Source organism: Simochromis diagramma, unplaced genomic scaffold, assembly GCF_900408965.1.
Source record: "Simochromis diagramma unplaced genomic scaffold, fSimDia1.1 OVJJ01000549.1, whole genome shotgun sequence".
NCBI classification, from domain to species: domain Eukaryota; kingdom Metazoa; phylum Chordata; class Actinopteri; order Cichliformes; family Cichlidae; genus Simochromis; species Simochromis diagramma.
The window spans coordinates 21,727-45,780 of NW_024387379.1; the positions used below are offsets into that span (position 1 = coordinate 21,727).

General features: G+C 44.1%; 1 protein-coding gene and 2 long non-coding RNA genes across 3 annotated transcripts in view; all 3 read right to left on the reverse strand.

The window, feature by feature from the left end:
- Nucleotides 1–342, reverse strand: part of LOC120720115 — a 16,146-nt gene extending 15,804 nt beyond the window's left edge. The window contains exon 1 of the long non-coding RNA XR_005692795.1: nucleotides 37–342. This is a non-coding gene — a long non-coding RNA (uncharacterized LOC120720115). The remainder of the gene's footprint in view (nucleotides 1–36) is intronic.
- A 4,387-nt stretch (nucleotides 343–4,729) lies between these two features.
- On the reverse strand, nucleotides 4,730–12,102 carry LOC120720106. The gene is made up of 3 exons (XM_040009741.1): nucleotides 11,785–12,102; nucleotides 5,139–11,504; nucleotides 4,730–4,858 (listed from the first exon to the last, which is right to left on the reverse strand). The coding sequence occupies exon 2, from the start codon at nucleotides 11,337–11,339 to the stop codon at nucleotides 7,074–7,076; it is 4,266 nt and encodes a 1,421-aa protein (XP_039865675.1). The 5' UTR covers nucleotides 11,340–11,504; nucleotides 11,785–12,102; the 3' UTR covers nucleotides 4,730–4,858; nucleotides 5,139–7,073.
- A 9,184-nt stretch (nucleotides 12,103–21,286) lies between these two features.
- LOC120720107 lies at nucleotides 21,287–22,493 on the reverse strand. The gene is made up of 2 exons (XR_005692790.1): nucleotides 21,984–22,493; nucleotides 21,287–21,737 (listed from the first exon to the last, which is right to left on the reverse strand). It is a non-coding gene; the product is annotated as an uncharacterized LOC120720107 (long non-coding RNA).
- Between the last annotated feature and the right edge of the window lie 1,561 nt (nucleotides 22,494–24,054).

Consider the following 24,054-nt stretch of genomic DNA (forward strand, 5'->3'; position numbering starts at 1 on the left):
AAACTGAACCCGTATTAAAGTTAGCTCGGTGCTTACCTTTAGATGAACCCACAAAACGAGAGAAGAACCGTGATGAAGCTGGAACTCTTTCCAAACAGGAAACAGATGAGGGAGCAGAGACCCACGTGGTTCCCGCTGATCTCAGCTACGATCCAGGAGACAAGGGTGTGCAGATCGATGCAGACATCGATCCAAACGTTGGTAGTGGTATATGTTCCTGTAAGTTCACTACTTTACTCCCGTTTCATAAAAAAGCGGCTCTCTCTGCTCGACTCTTCTCTCCTGCACAGACACTTTGCTCCGCCTCCTTTTCCGGCTGTGCTGTGATTTGTTGCTGCGAGGTCACGTGACTCAGCGTCACAAGGTAACACGTGGGGTGTTATTTCAAAAGTAGCGCCTATCTCCTTTTCCTAAACTCTTTTCCTTGGCCTCGATGAAAACGTCATCGTGGGAAGGAGATTTGCTAAGGACTCAGGGAAAGAGAGGAGCGATGTGACACCGGATGTCCGCCCGTTGAAACTACATTGTGCAAAAGATGGACTACAAAACAAACATCTTACTTCGTCACAATGTGTTCTAACCCTGTTGTTTTATGGAGGTCATATAAACGAGAACAGCCTGTTAAAAATATCCTTTCATTACAAAGTTTTAATTTTAAAGAAGAAGGAACCTTTAGGGTCAGATTTACTAACATCTGCAGCAGCTCAAAGACGTCGTTTGATGTTAAAAAGCTGCTGGATTTACTGAAGAGACTCAGTGTCAGTTTGTGACTCAAAGTTATGACATATGTGTTTGTAAGAGTTTCACTTTCAGGAGAAGAAGATTTAAATGAGTGACACAAATGTAAATTGCAAAGTCTGTGGTGCACAATTTACTACAAATTACAAAAAATCTACCACAGAATCCTGTCTTGTTCCTGCTGTGGTTGTGATAGTGAGGACAGTTTATTGTTTTAGGGGGAGATGTTATCAAAACAAGTCTCTGATCCGCTCAAAGTTGTTATTTCAGTTCCAAAAGTTTGGCTCTGTCCTAAAACTCTCCAGTCAGATCTTATACTGATTGTTTTGAGGTGAGCCCCACTTATTGTTCCTTAATAATACAGTTTATGTGAAACCAAGCAGAAATGAATTACGCTCTTAATTTTTATAGTGCACACAGCTAACTCTTTCGGCGGAATATGTAAAAAAAAAAAAGTGTTACTGTGTTACATGCCTGAATGTTGGCGATGGTCTGATGGGAAATAATGTTTTTCTGTTCTTTAGCACATCGAACAGTCCGCTGTCACAGAGTTTAGGTTAAAGGATGAAACAGTTTGCACTGATGCACTCTCCTCTCCTATCTACGAAGAGTATGTAAATATCTGGTTCAACTGTATATTTGATATGTTGGTGTTTGGCTTGGGACGAAAAGGCAAAAAAAAAAGACGAGGAAAAAATCAAAGGAGTGAAAGGGTCAGACCCATACGAACATACAAAGTACATAAGGACGTTAGCGTGCTGACGTGCCCAACTTTCATAACGCACATATTTATTATTATATGGTCCTAAGTGTGAGTGTGTCTGTGAAGGTTCTCAGTCATCCAGGTCATCGTAGTCAAAGGAGCTTGCAAAGAAAGCCACTTATAACATTGCTAAACACCTTGCTACCATCCTTGCTCCTCTCGTGGGGAACACCCCACACCACATCAAGAACTCCACCGACTTCACTGACAAGGTCCAGAAACTTACCCTGGATCCAGATGAAACCATGGTGTCCTTTGATGTAGTCTCTCTCTTCACTTGCATACCCACCACGGAGGCAGTGGAGACTGTCAGAAAACGACTACAAGAAGACAGCTCCTTGGAGGACAGGACCAACTTCACACCCGATCAGATCTGCACACTGTTAGACCTCTGCCTCACCACTACATATTTCAAATACAACGAAGGCTTTTACAGACAAAAACATGGCTGTGCCATGGGCTCCCCTGTGTCACCTATTGTAGCCAACCTTTACATGGAGGAAGTGGAAAGGAAGGCTCTTGGCTCTTTCAAAGGAAGAGTACCCAGCCACTGGTACAGATATGTAGACGACACCTGGGTCAAAATCAAGACACAAGAAGTGGAATCCTTCACTGCGCACATTAACGCTGTGGATAAAAACATCAAGTTCACCAGGGAAGACACAAAGGACAACTGTTTGCCTTTCCTGGACTGCGCTGTGCACTTTGAAGAGAATGGCAACCTCAACATCGAAGTTTACCGGAAGCCCACACACACGGACCAGTACCCCCTCTTTGACTCCCATCACCCTCTGGAACACAAACTTGGAGTAATTAGGACCCTACACCACCGGGCAGAACATGTTCCCTCTAAGCCTGAAGGAAAAAAGAAGGAACACACACATGTTAAGGAAGCACTCAAAACGTGCGGCTATCCTAAATGGGCGTTCTTAAAGTCAGCAAAGAGGCACAGAAAAGAAGACCAGACACCAGCGAGGGAGGATAAGAAAGACAGACGCAACAACATTGTCATCCCCTATGTAGCCGGTGTATCAGAGAAACTCAGGAGGGTTTTCTCCAAGCATGACATCCCGGTGCATTTCAGACCCAGCAACATGCTCAGACAAAAACTGGTTCACCCGAAAGACAAAACGCCAAAACACAGACTTAACAATGTGATGTATGCTGTACAGTGCAGCGAGGAATGCCCAGACCTCTACATTGGAGAGACCAAGCAGCCACTTCACAAGCGCATGGCACAATACAGAAGAGCCACCTCCACAGGACAAGACTCAGCAGTCCATCTGCATCTTAAGGATAAAGGACACTCTTTCGAGGATGCCAATGTTCACATTTTGAACAGAGAGGACAGATGGTTTGAAAGAGGAGTGAAAGAAGCCATCTATGTCCACTGTGAGTGACCATCCTTGAACAGAGGCGGGGGTTTACGACACAAACTCTCTGCCATCTATAATCCAGTTTTGAGATCCCTTCCCAGACGCCTTAACGCCCACTCGCATCCTGGGCCATCTGATCTCAGGAATTCGCATGATAAGGTGGGGCCAGGTTTCACAATGAACTCACCCGAAACTCTGGCTGATTGGGACCCACACCCAATTTCACACCTTGGCTCAGGCGATTAGAGGATCATCAGGGGGTCCTTTTGTCCCTCTGTGGGGGGTTCACTCCCACTAGATTTATATCTGGGACTCTCCACCATTTGACCTTAGAACTGAAGAAGCTTCTCGGATGAGAGGTGAAACGTCTTCTAGTAACTTAAAGAAGTCCAGACACTGATGGGGCTTACTGAATCTTGGGACTGTGTTCAACACAATATTAATTAGCCTTTAATTGGAAAAGCTGTATTGTATTATAATGGTTGTTTGTTAGCCATTTACATACTATCTGTGTGTACACTCCCAGAGCACCCAACAGGCTAGGACCGCCCCTGGCTGCAAGCACGTGTTTGGACACGAAGGTGTAACTGGCAAACACGTACAAAAGAACACGCGTGCATGGTTGTTGCTCACAGGTAACTAGGTAAGAAACTCCCGCAGTTTATCTGAGAGGCACCGGCGACAGCGAGTCCATGGAGTTCGAGGAGTCGGGTATCGGAGAGGAGTGTGGGGTCTTTGGGTGCGTCGCTGCCGGAGAGTGGCCCACACAGCTGGATATGGCTTAGGTCTTAATTTTGGGCTTGGTGGCGTTACAGCACAGGTAAGTAACGGAAAACCATTTACTGCAGCTTTAGTAACCAGTTAATGATGTCCGAGCTTTTTAAGTGAAATGTTTGGTTTAAATGTGAATCTGACCCAAATTTGAGAAATACAAAATGAATGAATGGAATGTGGAATTTTTGCAAAATGCAGCGGTCACTGCATGTATAAGTGTTGTGGAAAAGTATTGATCCACATTCCCCAATGTCTTTACAATTTGCTTAAAAATTGAGGAAAAAGGCTAAGCGAATTTAAAAAAAAAAGATTTATATTTAGATGTAACATTTAAAATTGCGTTTTAAATATAAAATGTTACAAATATTTTTAGGAAATGTTGTAAAAAATGACTGGAAAAACCATGTGTTTGTAAGGTTTTGAGCTAAATGTGGGAAAATGTTGCCGTTAATTTCAGCATGTTTCAGTTTACAAACAGCGTCCCATGCTAAAGAAAGCAAGTATTAGTATGACAACCTTCATTGTTCAACACAACCTGAACTCTCTTAGGAAAACTTTGTTGTTATTTCTGTAAGAAAAGTTCGACACGAGGGCCGTTTTTCACTACTCCAGCACGAGAGTCTTTGTAAGTTTACACAGTAGTTCAGACTTCCCGAGAACGACAATCTAAAATCTACAGCGGTAGTTTTTACTGCCATCACCACTTAATTTAACTGTGTATTTTGGCAAAATTCTCTTTTACGTATCATCTGTTTCATGTCTAATAAACTTCATACAGTTAAACACATGTTTACATGTATGCATGAATAACGGGTGAGATGTTAGAATGCTTGAATTTTTATTTTCGTAAACACTCAGGATCTCTGCATATTTTGGAACTGAAGAAGCTTCCCGCACTAATACATGACAATTTGCACTGTGATGTTTTGTGTTTTCTCAGGGGGCAGGAATGTGCTGGGATTGTCACAAGTAATGGAGCCAGTCCACCCACATACACAACACACAAGGTAACACTGAAACTTCTGTTATGATAAAACAGAAGCAAAGTCAGAAACAGACCCAGGAGGTATTTGGTTGCTAAAATGGAGAGAATGTTGTCTCCGGGAGTTTAGCTGATTTGATTTAGAGCGGCAAGGTATGGTGGGTGTGTTCCGGTTAAAGAACACGGAGGCAGCTTCCAAGTTTAGGAGATTTATTCAGCTGTGGTCTGTAGTAACGATACATAAAGCAACTATCAGTACAGCACACATAAACATTCAACATGCCCAGACATTATTCTAGCACAGAGATAGCACAAGGAACTGTATTCAATACTCACATCCATAACAACTTCAATAATTACACAAGATTTATAATTAGCATTAACTAGCTTAGTAGCTTACATAGCGTATTAGCGCATTAGCATAAGATAACATTAGCATAGTCACGAGGGAACAAATACACACAATAGCATCTGACATACGCAACATCATGTAAACAGAACCCACCTTCTGGCATTCACACACAGCAATAAACCAAAACTCACGAAATGCTGATGAGAGGACACAAGGAGCAATGCTGGCTATCAGCAGCTACAAGGCAGACTAGCAGCACACGGCACAGAGTGGTGCATTCAAGGAGCGTCAGCACAGATATGGTGAGTTCAATGACGTAGGACATATCAATTTCCACAGCGCAAACACTATCTATAAACAAACCACAACACTTCAACCAAGCAAATAATGTGTAAACAGTGGGCTTTCTAACACAGCCGCCCCCGACTGTCTGCACAGACAGTCGAATCCAAGGTAGAAGGCCACTCAAGTACGCGGATCCTTATCATCTTCAAGCATAGGGAGTGAGACCAAGCGGGCTACCGGTCGAATATACGTTCGATCTTTGACCTTAACGGCAGCAGTCCGGATGCGTCCATCAGCTCCAGGGTAAGTAGTCGTTACCTTACCAACAGGCCATAAAGCTCTTGGGAGCTGAGGATCAACTATGAGCACCACTTGGTCCGGTTTGAGGCATTCCGCATCCTTCTGCCACTTCTGTCTCTCTTGCAAGTTAGGCAGGTAGTGACGGATGAATCGGGACCAGAAATGGTCGACAAGAACTTGACTATATCTCCATCTGCGACTCCCAATAAGGTTACTGGGATCGTAAACCACTTGAGGGAGTGATGCATCATAGCGTCCCATCAGCAGGATGTTAGGTGTGATGGGGTCTGGATCTGCTATGTCTGATGAGACGTAGCCGAGAGGCTTAGCATTTACGATGCCTTCCACTTCCACAAAGACCGTACGAAGCACAGTTTCAGGGACCGTCTGCTCCTTGAGTACGACCTTAAGAGCGGTTTTTACGGACCTGACCTCTCTCTCCCAGGCACCACCGAAGTGAGGAGCACTGGGAGGGTTGAAACGGAAAGCAATCTGCTGCTCTGCCAAACGCTCCTTCAACTGAGGCGCCATGGTCTCAAAGGCCTCATGGAGCTCTCGGGCTCCACCGACAAAATTTGTCCCATTGTCACACAGGAGCTCAAAGGGTTTGCCTCTTCTGGCAATAAAGCGCCTTAACGACATCAGAAAGGAGTCAGTGTCAAGGCTCTCGAGGAGGTCTAGATGCACACAGCGGGTCGTCATGCATTTGAAGACTATGCCCCAACGCTTCTCTGTTCGACGTCCAATTTTCACGGTAAAGGGTCCAAAACAATCGACTCCAGTCGAGTAAAAGGGTGGTTTATACAGACGCAGACGAGCTGGTGGCAGATCTGCCATCTTTGGGATGGAAGGATTGGCACGCCAAGCCTGACAGTGCCTGCAGTCCCTCTGATACCGTCTGACTGCTTCCCTCCCCCGGAGGATCCAGAACCGGCGACGTAGTTCAGCCAACACTCTTTCTGGTCCAGGATGAAGGAGGGTCTCATCAAAATCTTGGATGATGAGCTTAGTCAGAGGATGTTTTGGGTCCAGTATGATCGGGTGGATCGTGTCTAGCTCTAGCTGCTCAACTCTTCGTAACCTTCCACCAACTCTGATGAGTTCCGTATCCTTATCATATTCGGGTGATAAGGAGTTCAAACGGCTGTTGATTGGCAATGGTCTGCCAGACCTGAGTGCATTAGCCTCATCTGGGAATGACTCTGACTGGGCCTTCATCAGGAGGAGTTTCTCAGCTTTGATGTAATCATCTGCTTCACTGTGCGAGCTTGAATTTGGGTCAGCCGCCCCATGTAGGGACCGCGCTGTTGTCTTCATGAGATCCTTCCAGGTAGAGAACAGGCTGATTTCAGGAAGTTGAGGGCAGGAGTTAACCCTAACCTGTCCACAGAAATATGATTTCTTCAGCTCACCATCCTCTGGCTCTGGATATACTGGTGGGCTGGTCGGCCAATGTTCCTCGGATTGACGTAAAAACTCAGGGCCTTGGTGCCACCGGTGTGGTCATGACAGCTCCTTTAAGGTCTTGCCCCGGGTAATGTCATCGGCAGGGTTATTCGCGCTATCCACATATCTCCAGGTACTCCCATCTGTAAGACTCTGGATCTCTGCCACCCGCGTGCCCACAAAAACTTTATAGCTGCAAGATTCTGACTTGATCCAGTGGAGAACGGTAGTAGAGTCCGACCACAGAATAACCTTTCGAATGGGCAGCGTGAGCTCAGCTTGAAGGAGACCAGCTAGTTGTGCCCCAGTGAGAGCGGCACTTAGCTCCAACCGTGGCATGGACAACTGTTTCTTTGGGGCCACTCGGGATCTAGCCATTACAAAGGCAACATAGACTTCCTTCTGAGCAGTTTCTGTCCGTAGGTAAGCGACAGACCCATACGCTCTCTCGGAAGCGTCGCAAAAGATGTGGAGATCTCTGCTCGAGGCAGATGAATCAGCAGACGCTGGTGCATAACATCTGGGGATTTCCATTTGGATAAGATCAGGAATCTCCTTTTCCCAGGCAAGCCATCTGTCACGAAGGCTAGGTGGCTGGATCGGGTCGTCCCAGCCGAGCTGGTCCTTCCAAAGATCCTGTACCAGAATCTTGGCCCGTGTGGTGAACGGTACTATATAACCTAGCGGATCATACTGACACGCAAGTGTTTTGTAGACGTTCCTCAGTGTGGGTTCAGTTCTCTCCCCCAGTCGATGTCTGTATTTGAAGGAGTCACGAAGGCAATCCCATGTCAATCCCAGAGTTGGCTCCCAAAGGTCCGTGCTAGACTGAGAGAGCCATAGGTCACTACTCTCAGATCTGACATTGGATGGAAGATGTTCAATGACAGCAGGGATGTTGCTGGCCCATTGACGTATCTCAAAGCCCCCGGTGTGGAGCAGCTGGCGCAGACTGTCAACTAGGGCCTTAGCCTCCTCTTGGGAGTGGGTGCTGCGGAGACAGTTATCCACGTAGAACGACTGCTCTACACAATCGACGAGGTCATGATTGGACCTACAAGTGTCCCGGACGTGCTGCTGCAGTGCATAGATGGCGCAGCAAGGACTGCATGTAGTGCCAAATGGTAGCACTTGCCATTCATAGATCTTCGGCTCTTCATTCCTCTTCATGTCCCGCCAGAGGAAGCGCAGCACTGGTTTGTCTGCTGGCAACAGGCGTATCTGGTGGAACATACCTTTGATGTCGCCACTCACAGCAACTGGATACTGTCGAAACCGAAGAAGAACTCCTAGCAAAGATGGACCTAGGGCAGGTCCAGGGAGGAGAATAGAGTTGAGGGACTTCCCTTCGTACTGGAAAGAGCAGTTAAAGACGATCCTGTCCTTGTTATTGTGTCGCACCATGTGGTGAGGTATGAACCAGGATTCTGCAGTGGTTCTAGCTATCTCATGTGGCACCACAGCTACATAGCCCAACTTCTCTAGCTTCTGAATCTCCTGACAATACACTTCGGCACGTTGTGGGTCTTTGACAAGTCTCCTCTCTGTACTGCGCAGACTTGGCAAAACTGCTTCCATAGGAGCTTGAAGCGTGGCGGAGTTGGCACGACGAAGCAGTGGTGTGGCATACCTCCGTGTCCCATCGACCGTGACCCTGATGGTGGATGTCTGGAGTAGGTTCAGAGCTTGCTGATCTTGCTTCGATCGGGTTACCTGCTTCTCGCTCACATAAGGGAGCGTATCAATCTGCCAGAGACGCTCAACATTCCTGAGAAGCTCACTGGTTGGCACAACGGTTGTTGTGAACAGGCACTGCTGCTCAGTTGCAGGAGTCTGGTCGATACTGATGGGACCTTGGAGCGACCAACCAAGCTTGGTATGGACAGCGATGGGTCCCCCTGTCGGGCCCAGATGAACTGGTTCTGTAGGGGCCAGGAGATGAGGCATGTCAGAGCCGATAAGCAGCAGAGGTTGAACATGGTCTACCAAAGGCAGAGGTAAGTCACGCAGGTGTTTATAGCGGCGTTGGAGAATCCTCACCGGATAGGAATGTTCTGAGAGACCAAGGGCATCGGCGGTGAATGCCTTTTGTATATGATACTTCTCCCCAGGTTTGTAGGGGGAAGACACTTGGAAGGAGACTGAGGCGCCACGAAGCTGCACTACCTCTTGGTGGACAGTCCGCAGGGTAAGCGTCTCGGACTCTGGGGTGAGTTTTAAGCGTCGAACAGCTTGTGGTAAAATGATGCTTCGTTCTGAGCCATCATCAAGTATTGCATGAGTCTCCAATGTTTGGTCTCTGTTGTACAGCAAAACCTTTACAACCTTCAGCATCACCTTGGGGGAACGATTTGGCCTATCCAAGTACACTGTTGTAGTCGGAGCAGTCATCATGAGCACACTCTTCTGGATCTGCTGGACAGCATCATGCAGTACAGTCAGGTGTTGCTCTCTGCAGGTATTACAAGGTCGTTTGAGGGTGCAAACCTCCGGCTGGTGAGTTCTTCCACATTTCCAGCACCGCTGTTCATCAGTTAACCACCTCACCATCTGGTCAGTGGTCAGTTTCTTAAACTCTACACAAGCGTTCAGGAAATGCTCCTTATTCTCGCAGCGCGGACAGTATGGTTTTGGTCTGGATGAGGTCTTTGGTCGGAAAGAACTCCCTTCTGCACTGGGGGTCTCCCGGGAAGTCAGGAAGAAGGCTGTAGATTTCTCCTTTGGTTTATTGGGAAGACGCTGGTCTTTCTTTGTCGGCTTATAAGCTTCAGGACTATAGAGTGAAGCAGCTCTACCTGCGATGCGCTTCGCTTGGGATTTCATCTGCAGCCAGGAACTCAGATCAGGCAGGGTACAGGTTTGGTCAGTACCTGTCCGAAGAATGCCTTGGTTCAGGCAATGCTCTACAAACCCATCGCGATAACTGGGTGGCATCTTACACAGTAGTCGGTCGACATGAGACCCACATCTTAGCTCAAAGCCGTTCTGGCCCTCTAGTGTCCTAAGCATCCCTACTAGAGATTGGATAGACAAGGCAAATGCATCAAAGGCTTCTGCGTCGCCGAATTTGATAGCTGGAGCATTCAGAATTGTGCCCAATTCACTTTGGACGAGCTGACGGGGTTGCCCATACTTGTCCTGCAGGGCGTGCATGGCTGTGGTGTACGGCATTGGGTCGTGCATGTATGCCTTAGCTAGCTGGATTGCACTAGGTAGCCGTAGGTGCCCAAGCAGCACTTGATATTTATACTGCTCATTCAGGTGTGGATGACTGTTCAACAGGTTGTCAAGGGCCATTTTCAATAAGGCAAAGTCACTTTCACGGCCACTCTCAAAGGAGGGAATCATAGGTTTGGGAATGCCATGACCTGTGGCGAGGAAAGGGTACGCATTAGCTGTCGGTAGTTGATGTAGCTCGGACTTAGTCCGAGTGGGAGTGCAAGATAACTCTGTTTTGGCAGGGTTAGTGCAGGCTGCACGAGCGTACTGCGATGGCTGAACTGAGAATGGAGTAGATGCCTGGTAAGAGATATCAGGTGCAAAGGTAGTAGACCGAGGTCCAGCTGGAACAGTTGGGTGCAGCACTTGTGGCATGCATTGAGAATGCAATGGATGCGAGGCCATGGTTACTGGAGGTGGAGCTACCATGGGCGCTGGAGGCTGAGCCACAGTAAGTGTTGAGGGTGGAGCGACTAGCGGTACAGGAGGCTGACCCACGGGACCGACTGAAGGTAGAGCTGCATGGGTGCTCGAATTACTATTCTCCGATGGGCATGATGAGACTCTGGAACCACTGGGTTCTTGTGCTTTCTCTTTAAGGAGAGAAGTAACCATCTTGGCTATCTCCAACTCGTTTACCCTCTTTTTTAGCTGTCGTCGCCTCTCCAGCTGTCTGCTCAACGACTCTTGAGTTCTAATGGCTTCTTCCTGTAGCTGCTGGGCCTCTCTGGCTTGAGCTTGAAGTCGTTGACATTCGTATTCAACTTGTTGATCCTCTTCTAGGTGCTGTTGGAATTCCTCAAGTTCCATCTGCTTCACTCGCTCTTCGAGCTGGGCTGTTTCCAGGTCTGATAAGGCGTGGGAAGGGAATCTGCCTATCGACGAGCGTGATGCCTTTGTGGATCTGGAGCTGGAGCTCCTCTGGGATGAGCGTGTTTTACCACTATGTGAACACTGGGAAGCAGTAGCCGGTTGCTTGGTTTGCGTTCGTCCCTCAAGAGGGAGTGTTGAAACCTCATAATCGGTCAGGTAAGCAGGTGGCCGTCGCTCTCTCTGCGAAACACGTGGGGGTGCTGAGTCAGCCTGGACATCTGTCTGTTCCATACCTTAATCAGTACTCTACTCCGGCTCGAAGGACCATAAAATGGAGAGAATGTTGTCTCCGGGAGTTTAGCTGATTTGATTTAGAGCGGCAAGGTATGGTGGGTGTGTTCCGGTTAAAGAACACGGAGGCAGCTTCCAAGTTTAGGAGATTTATTCAGCTGTGGTCTGTAGTAACGATACATAAAGCAACTATCAGTACAGCACACATAAACATTCAACATGCCCAGACATTATTCTAGCACAGAGATAGCACAAGGAACTGTATTCAATACTCACATCCATAACAACTTCAATAATTACACAAGATTTATAATTAGCATTAACTAGCTTAGTAGCTTACATAGCGTATTAGCGCATTAGCATAAGATAACATTAGCATAGTCACGAGGGAACAAATACACACAATAGCATCTGACATACGCAACATCATGTAAACAGAACCCACCTTCTGGCATTCACACACAGCAATAAACCAAAACTCACGAAATGCTGATGAGAGGACACAAGGAGCAATGCTGGCTATCAGCAGCTACAAGGCAGACTAGCAGCACACGGCACAGAGTGGTGCATTCAAGGAGCGTCAGCACAGATATGGTGAGTTCAATGACGTAGGACATATCAATTTCCACAGCGCAAACACTATCTATAAACAAACCACAACACTTCACCCAAGCAAATAATGTGTAAACAGTGGGCTTTCTAACAGTTGCCTCCTGAATATGTTTCTATTGTTACAGCAAGGGCGTAGATTTGGCATGGACGGAAGGGACATGTCCCTACCAATATCCAGCGATTATTGAATTGTCCCCACCAACAATTTGATCTCTTCGAGTAAAGAAAAACAAACCCGATAGAAAAAAATGATCTGCCAGCGTCTCATTCACCCAGCGGAGCAGAAAGAGTTAAATTACGTTCTCTACTGGAGTTCTACGTCATGTGACAAATATGGCCAATGTGATTGGCTGTGCCTTTCAGGGAGCTCTGTTTAGTTTTAGCGGTGGCAAGCCTGCGCTGCAAGAAGGAGAGGAGGATGGCAGCAAAAAGGAAGAACCTGGATATAAGAAAGTAGTTTTCAAAGAAACCTGTAAGTCACTTAAAGCCAAGTTCACTCATAAAATGTGTCCCTCATAATAACATTACAGGCTATGCTAGGCTTTGACCAAAAATCCTCCAGCTTCTGCCTCCTGAGGGGCACCAGGCAGGGATGACCACTCTCTGTCAGGGTCTTGGGTCTCCTGACCCAGCATGTTTAGTTCTTCGTGATTTTTGTATTATTGTACTTGTGTAAGTTATTCTATGGTTTCTAGTTTCGATCCCTTGCCCTTCATGTTTCTCTGTGTCCCCTCTGTTCTGTGTAAGTCTGTGTCTGCATGTTTGAGTTTCCCTCTGTGTCTTTCGGTTCTTAGAGTCCTCTGCCTTATGGTTTATGTCTCTGTGTTTTTTAGTTGCTGTCTCCACTGTGTCAAGTTCACATCTGTGTGATACTTCCTGTTTTACTTTAAAGGTCCAAGTCTTATGTGAATGCGTCCTGCTTTGCTTGTCTCGTCAGTCCTGATTTCTCCCAGCTGTGCCCTCCTTCTGTGTCTCATTCCCCTCGTTACTTCCCAGTGTATTTAAACCCTGTGTCACGTCGTCCCTCAAGCTGTGTGTTTCCTCGTGTGCCTCTCTGCAAAGTGTGAGTTTATATTTTCCCAGTTTAGTTTAGTTTAGTTTAGTATGCTCGTTTTTCTGTGACCAGCAAATAAAGCTGTGATTTTGAGTTATCCCCTGAGTCTGTGAGTCCTGCACTTTGAGTCCTCATCTCCTGCCTACCACACAGCATTTCATGACACTCTCCCCTTCACTGTTTGCAATTTTTATTGAACCACTAGTAGCAGCAGTTAGACAGAATTCAGTAATTAAGGGCATAAGATGCAAGAACGTGGAACATAAAGTCAGCCTTTATGCGGATGATGTGTTACTTTTTCTCCAAAACTCACAAATCAATATCTCTGGGGTGATTGAATTGATAAACTCTTTTGCAAGAATATCAGACTACTCAATTAACTGGTCAAAATCTACAGTCCTTCCGATTAATGGCTCCTACCATAAGTCTTTCTCTACACCACTGCAATCGGGAAATGTAAAATATTTAGGTATTAATTTTTCTCCCAAACTTGCAGATCTAACTAAACGAAACCATATCCCACTTTTGAAGAAAGTAGAAGGTGATCTAGCTAGGTGGAAATGTCTACCTATATCCCTCATGGGAAGGGTTGCCGCTATAAAAATGATGGTCTTACCAAAAATAAATTATTTGTTCTCAATGATCCCAACTAAATTGCCACAAGATTGGTTCAGATCTCTAGATTCATGTATGTCCAAATTCCTTTGGAAAAATAAACCCCCATGTATAAGCTTAAAAACACTACAAAAGACCAAGGATAGAGGAGGATTAGAACTATCTAACTTTCAGCACTACTTCTTAGCCAACAGGCTTCAGTTGATCTCAGGATGGCTAAAACATACCCTCTTAGATGAACCTTGGCTAGATGTAGGACAAGCACTTTGCAATAATCTAGAGATCTCAGACCTACCATTTATCAGCTCAAACATTCAACGACATGAATGCTTCAAAAGCATCAGCATCAGCTCTTCTCTGACAGCATGGTGGGAGATTTTAAAATTGACGGCGTCTTCATTAATCCCATGGAAACGTACATCTATCTGGAACAACCCTGACATATTACAAAACAATAATATGATAAACTTTCCAGATTGGAGTGGTAAAGGAATCAAATATTTAGAACATATACTAGAAGGAACAGAATTTATTCCATTTGACGGACTAGTTACACAATATGGGATCAACAAGAAAAGATTTTTAGAATATCAACAAATTAAATCCATAGTAAAAAAGAAATTCGAACCGGGTCAAGTTGAACTACAAACACCACCAAGTGTGGTTCAATTTCTTACTCTTAGAACCCCCCAAATTACTTTCAAAAATTTACAGAATGCTTTCTAAAACAGCACCGCAGCAATTTCCTAATGTTGGAAACCTGCTCAACATTTGGCAATAAAACCCTTTCTGATTCTGATTCTGATTCTGAGATGAATCAATATCACTTCCTATTGCAAAATGGGAAGCAGATTTATCAGTTTACTTAGACCAAAACTTCTGGTCTCAGATGTGCTTAAAAACCTTTCATCTAATTAGAAACCCCAGTCTTCAATTAATTCAATACAAAATACTACATAGAGTGCACTATACAGGTCATCGGATGTTCAAGATGGGCTTTACGCCTTCCAACAACTGCTCACACTGCCACACCAATTCACCGGACAATTATATCCACGCTCTTTGGTTCTGTCCACCAGTTCAGAAGTTTTGGCGCGAGATATGTGCGGACTTATCAAAGTGTCTGAAATGTAACATTCCAACTTCCCCCTTAGTGTGTTTGTTGGGCAGCTTAGATAATGTCACTACAGATAAGAATATAGCCTATATGGTTTTCACTGCCCTATGCATAGCCAAGAAAACAGTCCTCATGAACTGGAAAAAATAAAACAACCTTAATAATTTTGTGCAACATCTCTAAAATTAGAAATATCCTGTCTCAGAGTGACGCTGAAAAACTAGTTCATGCATTTATTACTTCCAGGCTGGACTACTGTAATTCATTATTATCAGGATGTCCAAAAAACTCACTGAAAAGCCTTCACCTAATCCAAAATGCTGCAGCAAGAGTCCTGACAGGGACTAGAAAGAGAGAGCAGATTTCTCCTGTTTTGGCTTCCCTTCATTGGCTTCCTGTTAAATCCAGAATTGAATTCAAAATCCTGCTCCTCACATACAAGGTCTTAAATAATCAGGCCCCATCTTATCTCAATGACCTTGTAGTACCATATCACCCTATTAGAGCACTTCGCTCTCGCTCTGCAGGCCTACTTGTTGTTCCTAGAGTATTTAAAAGTAGAATGGGAGGGAGAGCCTTCAGTTTTCAGGCCCCTCTTCTGTGGAACCAGCTTCCAGTTTGGATTCGGGAGACAGACACTATCTCTACTTTTAAGATTAGGCTTAAAACTTTCCTTTTTGCTAAAGCATATAGTTAGGGCTGGACCAGGTGACCCTGAATCCTCCCTTAGTTATGCTGCAATAGACATAGGCTGCCGCCCCTCCCTGAGCCTGGTTCTGCTCCTAATTTTATGTCACTACATGTGACAAGATGGCGCCGGTGTGCATGGCTGACCGTCTGCGACCTCGACTGCGCCTCGGCGTAGTACTCTTTGTTATTTTATCCTTGGTTTTATGTTCTCTAGGCGATTGTACGCTAATAACTTATGATAGAGACACGCTCCTGAATCTTCGGTTCTCCTGTCCTCAACGACTGGACAGTTATGGGACCATGGGTGGTGCCACTCCCCTGCCGCCCGTCTCTCCCACCAAAACGACCTACTTACCTTTTCCCTTTCTGCGTAGGAAACGCTTCAGGAAACGGGGTAGAAGGAGTGGTGCCCGCGTTCGCGTCAAGGCTTATATTAGAGCCATGGCTATGGACTACCCCTCTACAAGTCGTGAGCTGTCACGTTTTATCTACTATTCCAGGAGCCGCTTTGCGGCTAAATTGCTAAGTCATCGTTGGATATGCCCTGTTGGCCCTCAAACCTATCCTACCTGCCCAGTGGCTTATCACTCTGCTCGGTCTTGGATTACACCGCCTGGCCGCGGTGTTCAACACAGCAATCTCAACACCCTGCGACGGGCTACCGCTAATGACCTGGCTCCTCGGACTTGGATGGCTTTATTTAATGTTAGGTCTCTTTCAAATAAGGCCTTTCTCTTAAATGACTTTTTCCTCACCACGGGACTGGATGTTCTATTTCTGACGGAGACATGGACTTCTCCGGGTGAGTTTATCCCCTTTTCTGAGCTTCTCCCTCCTGACTGTGCCTTCTTTAGCTCACCAAGGCTCACTGGTAGAGGTGGTGGCCTAGCCTCGGTTTTTAAAAACAAACATGAGGAACGGCTGCTACCCTCCCCAACCTATTCTAGCTTTGAAGCTCAGTTATTGGAATTGACTGGCCCTCGGACTACTCTGTGTGTTGTGGTTTATCGTCCGCCTAAATACCACAAGATGTTTATTTCTGAATTTGCTGACTTCTTGGGATCCATTCTTTTTAAATATGGTTCTGTTATTATTTCTGGTGATTTTAACATTCATGTCTGTTGTATGGATGACCAATTGGCTAACGATTTTCTAGCACTAACTGCTTCTTTTAATCTTACCCAGTGGGTGAATGAGCCTACCCATGTTAAGGGCCACACCCTTGATTTGGTTTTTTCATACGATGTGGATATATGTATTAAGGAAATTAGAAACACTGGACTTTCTATCCATTCTCCGGTTATTTTCGATCTTGACCTTGGCAACACCGGATCACGCTTTGAGGCTCCTCTTTGCCCTACGCGTACTGTGAATGCTGATACTCTGTTGAAATTTTCTAATTCTTTTGTGAACTTTTCATTTACTACGTCAGATTGTCTTACCCCACATACACTTGAGAATTTCGCCAATACTCTATTAACTACATGTTCCTCTATCCTTGACATTGTAGCACCGATCAAAATGAAACGCCCCAGAACCTACTCACAATGTTGGTTAAATGATTCTGTTCGCGCCTTACGACGTATGTGTCGACGGGATGAGAGGAGGTGGAGGAAAGATAATCTCCAGTCATCATATGACATTTTATGCATTAGCCGCTCGAACTTTCAATCAGCTGCCAGAGCGGCAAAAGCAGCTTTCCTATCTAAAATTATCACCACTAATGGAAACAACCCTCGAATTTTATTCAAAATTTTCAACTCTGTGGTCAACCCCTGCCCCTCTATGCCTCTGCCGTGCTCCCCGGGCCTTTGTGAAAAATTTTCAAGTTATTTTTTGGATAAAGTCGCATCTCTTAAATCTACCCTTCCTTTGGTGACCGACCGTATGCCCACCCCTGATTGTTCTACTACTTTTTGTCAATTTGAACCTGTTTCTCTCTCTACTCTGAAGCATCTAATTGAGAAACTGAACAATACTAATCTTGTACATGATGCTCTTCCATCCCGTATAGTCAAGGATTGTTTTAGTGCAATTGGACCTTGTTTATTGTCCATATTGAACTCCTCCTTGCTTTCCGGCTATGTACCATCAGCTCTTAAACATGCTATAATCCAACCTGTTCTTAAAAAAAGTAATCTCGATCAAAATGATTATGCCAATTATAGGCCGATTTCCAAACTTCCCTTCGTGGCTAAAATTCTTGAGAAGGTAGTTCTGCTTCAACTTCAGACCTACCTGGATGAGAATAACATTAATGATAAATATCAATCGGCCTTTAAACAACACCACAGCACTGAATCAGCACTGCTCCGAGTTTTTAATGACCTTTTACTAATGGCTGACAATGGACGCCCCTCTGTCCTAGTGCTATTGGATCTTTCATCGGCATTTGACATGGTTGACCATAACATACTATTGGCGAGACTAGAGCACACTGTAGGCATCAAGGGCGCTGCCTTGGATTGGTTTAAATCTTACCTCTCCGATCGGCTCTCTTCGGTTCACTAGGCCACCTCCTCCTCCTCCGCTGTACCTGTTTGCTGTGGTGTCCCCCAGGGATCTGTGTTAGGCCCTACCCTGTTCTCACTGTATATGCTTCCTTTAAGTCTCATTTTTGAGAAATACCACATTGCCTTTCACTATTATGCCGATGACATCCAGATCTATTTTGAGCTGAATGATGAGTAACTTTCGAGAGTGCATGTGTGAGGTCAAGCAATGGCTTCTGGCAAATTTTCTTATCCTTAACGATAAGAAAACTGAAATTATGATCTTTGGCAGTGACGCTCTTCGTGCCAAACTTCATGATGCTTTTGGCTTCCTCACTAGTTCTTTCCCTGACACTGTTAGGAATTTGGGTGTGCTACTTGACAGCTCATTTAAACTTGATAAACAAGTATCCGCTGTCGTCAGATCTAGTTTCTACCAACTTCGCCTTATTTCCAAGGCCAAACACTACATCCCGCACAATGACTTGGAAAAGCTTATCCATGCCTTTGTAGCGTCAAGACTAGATTACTGTAATTCACTTTATTATGGTCCCCACTCTACCCTTTTACATAGATTACAGACAGTCCAGAATGCCGCTGCACGCATTCTAACTAAAACTAAGAAGTTTGCTCACATCACTCCCGTCCTTGCTGATCTGCACTGGTTGCCTGTGAAATTTCGTATTCAATTTAAAATTCTGTTGTTTACTTTTAAAATTACTAATAACACAGGGCCAAATTATCTTAAGGAACTCTTAAATTCATATCTTCCTACGAGGGCCTTAAGATCTTCCTCACAGTCATTGTTGGTTCAGCCCAGATCTCGCTTGAAGTCTAGAGGTGATCGAGCGTTTGCTCTAGCTGCACCTGAGCTGTGGAACAATCTCCCGATTGGCATCCGGGTGTCTGATTCTATTCAATCTTTTAAATCACGGCTTAAAACATATTTGTTTGAACTTGCTTTTTCTACTAGTTAAATTCTCGCCTCGCTTCTAGTGAGTTATTCTATTAATGTGTCTGGTTGTTTTGCGTTGTCCTGCGCTGTCAATGTTTTCTATCATTGTGTTTGATGGTACAGCTTTACTCTGCTATAGCTGTGTGCTATAGTTTATTCTTATTAGTGGTTTTTACCTGTGAACATAATCTCACACTTATATGACTCTGACGTTATAGTGCTAATTATTTTTATTATTTTATTGTTGCGTTGTCTATGTTCTCTATCACTGTGTTTGATGGTACAGCTTTACTCTGCTATAGCTGTGTGCTATAGTTTATTCTTATTAGTGGTTTTTACCTGTGAACATAATCTCACACTTATATGACTCTGACGTTATAGTGCTAATTATTTTTATTATTTTATTGTTGCGTTGTCTATGTTCTCTATCACTGTGTATGATGGTACAGTTCTACTTTGCTATAGCTGTGTGCTATAGATTATTCCTATTAGTGGTTTTTACCTGTGAACATAATCCCACACTTATATGACTCCGATGTTTTAGTGTAAATCATTTTATTGTTTTATGTAAAGCACTTTGGCATGCCCCTGGCTTTTAATGTGCTCTATAAATAAAGATTGTTGTTGTTGTTGTTGTTGTTGTTTCTTCCTGTTAAAAGGGAGTTTTTCCTTCCCACTGTTGCCAAAGTGCTTGCTCATAGTGGGTCATATGATTGTTGGGTTTTTTTCTCTGTATCTACACTCAACAAAAATATAAACGCAACACCTTTGTTACTGCTCCCATTCCCCATGGGATGGACGTAGAGACCTAAAATTCATTCCAGATACACAATATAACCATCCCTCCCAAACAGTCGTCACAAATCAGTCCAAACGGAAGTGTGACGAATTGGTACGAACCACACAGAGCGGATGAGGGCGTTTTTGTCTTTGGACTCTGCAGACAAGGGAATCTGCCAATCAGCTGTGTTTCAAAGTGGTGCTCCTTGAGAGTCGTACACACGGGCAGGGGGGAGAACACATCTGCAAAGTGCTGTTGCAATGCAGGAACATCTGCTTTATTGGAATGTGTGAGATGTTAATCACAATGCATCTTAAACACACACTCTCTAAAAACGTCATGCCCACAGCACGTTTTTGAGAAAAATCTAATATTTTTGTCCTTGAAGATCATTTCAGAGCTTTTAATGAGCTGCAGGAACCCTGTTCTGTGTGAGTGGAGAACAGCCAAGTCGCCTCCTCTGATAAACCTCCACATGTACCACTGAAAACAGTTAAATTAGTTTGAATCTGAAATCATGGCTCAAACTACTTGTTCTGAGACCATTTCTTCATTTTCACACCAAACTGTTTAATAACACAAACTTTACACAGAGTTCATCAAATATAACTAACACTTTAATATTATCAGGATTTCATAATACAAACTTCAAATCAACAGGAAAACAGCTGCAGAACATGTGGATCAAAATGAATTCATTAAAAAACAACATGTGGACTTCAAGGATACAGTAAATACACTAGTGAAAGTGAAAGGAGGAGCCAAAATTTGAAGGAATTTGAATTAAGTAAAAGTAGTCACCTGTGATCTTTGCAATGGTCCAGATGTGTGCTGCTGTTTTTAACTTTCAACATTTCTTTGCTGCCACTGTGAATATGAATGTGGTCTTTGCCTAATTAAATAAAGGTTACACTGACTCACTGCTTCATCTTCTGGTACAAACTGGCAGTACATGGAAGTCCAGCCCCAAACCAGTTTAGCTTGAGTTTCTTTTTTCTGGACATAAAGTCACAGCAGGTGTTGCTTCAAAGCTGGTGGACAGATTTAGTTCATTTTGGAGGTTTTAAGAGCAACTGCTGTGAAAATATTTGTAGTTTTGGGAGAAAATAATTTAAGATTAGATTTTACCACAGCAAAGGATTAAATATGAATGGGTTGAAATTTAACTGAGGTAACACATAAAATGAATACAACTACTAAACACTACTGTGTCCTAAGGGAACAAAGAATAAAATGTAACAGGGATAACATTTTAGAGAATTAAAATCCCTCAAAGGAAGAAAAATTAACTTGATATACATATCTATACATGCAGCTTCCTAAATGTAACATTCAGGATTATTCACTGCAGGTCCAGAAATCAGAGCTACCTCATCAGATCCAAGTGTGGCATCAGCTGACACTCTTTTCAGGAGATTCCATCTGAACTCTGTGGAGCCTGATCTCAAGGTTTTAAGTCTGAGCCTGAAACCAGAAGAGGATCTTTCTCTCTCTTCAGATTCATTGTGATCCAGTGATTTCAGTCCTGCATGATCAGGCTGATGTTTGCACAGAGCAGATAATGAAGTGAAGGTTTTTGCACATTGGTAACAGTGAAACAGTTTATTTACAGTGTGAAATCGTTTGTGTTCGGAGTATGAACTGAGATTCCTGAAGCTCTTGTCACACTGGTCACAGCTTAAGTTCACTTCCATGTGTGTATGTTCATGTTTGTTACGATGACCTGATTGTGAGAAGCTTTTGTCACAGTGTCTGCACTTGTATGGTGTCTCTCCTGTGTGGATTCCCTTATGCTTTTTCATTGAGCTCATTTCCAGTGGTGAAGGATGACCCACATTGGTCACAGATGTGCTTTTTGACCCCACTATGGAAGAGTTCATGTATTTTTAATGTACTCGGTGTGTGGAAGCCTCTCCCACATTCTTTGCAGTAGTTCATTTTGTCTCCAGTGTGGCTACGTTGATGTGGATTTAGGTCCCGTTGATGATTGGAAGTTTTTCCACAAAGATCACAGAGAAACTCTTTCCCACCACCACAGTGACGACAGGGTTGAGAAATGGATCCTTGTTCTTTGCTCCACTCCTGAACAAAGACATTGTAAGTCAGGGAATTCCTTCAACATTTTTATCCTGAACGTCGCCTGAAACAAAGAGCATCTCTACCAACGTCCAATTATATTTTCCTGTTTACATTACAACACTCAGCTTACTGAGTGAAAATGAGTCTTCATTTTTCCAAACAGTTCATTCAGTATAACTCCATAAGTTTACTGATCAGACTTGTTCCAAACAATCAGGTTAAAATTACAAGATAACACTAAATACATACCTCACAGTAACTGCACTTGTAGAGTTACTTTCTTGTGTGGATCTGTTGGTGTTTCTTCAGCTGATGTGGAGATTTAAAAGTCTTCTCACACAGGTCACATTTATAAGGTCTCTCCTCAGTGTGGCTAAACATGTGTCGTTGTAACTGTGCATCTGTTGTAAACAGCTTCCCACACTGATCACAGCAGGAAACATCATTTCCAGTGTGAATCCGTAGGTGAATATTTCGGTACTGCTTGTCGCTGAAACTTTTTCCACAAAAGTCGCAGCTGTACGCCTTAATTCCAGAGTGGGTAACTAGATGCCTCTGTAAGTCGCTATTTAGAGCAAAAGCCTTACCACACAACTCAAATCTGTGTGCTTTAAATCCACTGTGGATTAGTTGGTGCTTTTTTTAGGCCTCCAGCCCAGGTAAAAGACTTTCCACAAAACTCACAGCTGTAAGGTTTAACTCCACGGTGGATGAGTTGGTGTGTTTTTAAGGTTTGAGCCTGGGTAAAAGACTTTCCACACAAGTCACAGCTGTAAGCTTTAACTCCACTGTGAATGGTGTGGTGTCTTTTTAAGTCTCCAGCCTTGGTAAAAGACTTTCCACACAAGTCACAGCTGTAAGGTTTAACTCCACTGTGAATGATTTGGTGTCTTTTTAAGTCTCCAGCCTGGGTAAAAGACTTTCCACACAAGTCACAGCTGTAAGGTTTAACTCCACTGTGGATGATTTGGTGTCTTTTTAAGTCTCCAGCAAGGGTAAAAGACTTTCCACACAACTCACAGCTGTAAGGTTTAACTCCACTGTGGATGAGTTGGTGTGTTTTTAGGCTTTGAGCCAGGGTAAAAGACTTTCCACACAAGTCACAACTGTAAGGTTTAACTCCACTGTGAATGATTTGGTGTCTTTTTAAGTTTCCAGCCTTGGTAAAAGACTTTCCACACAACTCACAGCTGTAAGGTTTAACTCCACTGTGAATAATTTGGTGTCTTTTTAAGTCTCCAGCCTGGGTAAAAGACTTTCCACACAAGTCACAGCTATACGGTTTAAATCCACTGTGGATGATTTGGTGTCTTTTTAAGTCTCCAGCCTGGGTAAAAGATTTTCCACACAACTCACAACTGTAAGGTTTAACTCCACTGTGGATGACTTGGTGTGTTTTTAGGCTATGAGCCAGGGTAAAAGACTTTCCACACAAGTCACAACTGTACGCTTTAACTCCACTGTGGATGAGTTGGTGAGTTTTTAAGTGTCCAGCCAGGGCAAAAGACTTTCCACACAAGTAACAGCTGTAAGGTTTAACTCCACTGTGGATGAGTTGGTGTTTTTTTAAGTCTCCAGCCAGGGTAAAAGACTTTCCACACAAGTCACAGTTGTACGCCTTAATTCCAGAGTGGGTAACTAGATGCCTCTGTAAATTGCTATTTTGAGCAAAAGCCTTACCACATGACTCACAGCTGTGTGCTTTAACTCCACTGTGGATGAGTTGGTGTTTTTTTAGGCCTCCAGCCAGGGTAAAAGACTTTCCACAAAACTCACAGCTGTAAGGTTTAACTCCACTGTGGATGAGTTGGTGTTTTTTTAAGGTTTTAGCCAGGGTAAAAGACTTTCCACACAACTCACAGCTGTAAGGTTTAACTCCACTGTGAATAATTTGGTGTCTTTTTAAGTCTCCAGCCTTGGTGAAAGACTTTCCACACAAGTCACAGTTGTACGCTTTAAATCCACTGTGGATGAGTTGGTGAGTTTTTAAGTTTCCAGCAAGGGTAAAAGACTTTCCACAAAACTCACAGCTGTAAGGTTTAACTCCACTGTGAGTGAGTTGGTGTGTTTTTAAGGTTTGAGCCAGGGTAAAAGACTTTCCACAAAACTCACAGCTGCAAGGTTTAACTCCACTGTGAGTGATTTGGTGTGTTTTTAAGGTTTGAGCCAGTGTAAAAGACTTTCCACACAAGTCACAACTGTACGCTTTAAATCCACTGTGGATGATTTTGTGTCGTTTTAAGTGTCCAGCCAGGGTAAATTCCTTCCCACACTCATCACAGCTGTAGGATTTCTCTCCCTTTCTTCTGTGAGGTTTGTT

What these genes read in the sequence shown, in the direction of transcription:
- LOC120720106 (XM_040009741.1), bottom strand. Translation starts at nt 11,339, where the DNA reads ATGGAACAGACAGATGTCCAGGCTGACTCAGCACCCCCACGTGTTTCG.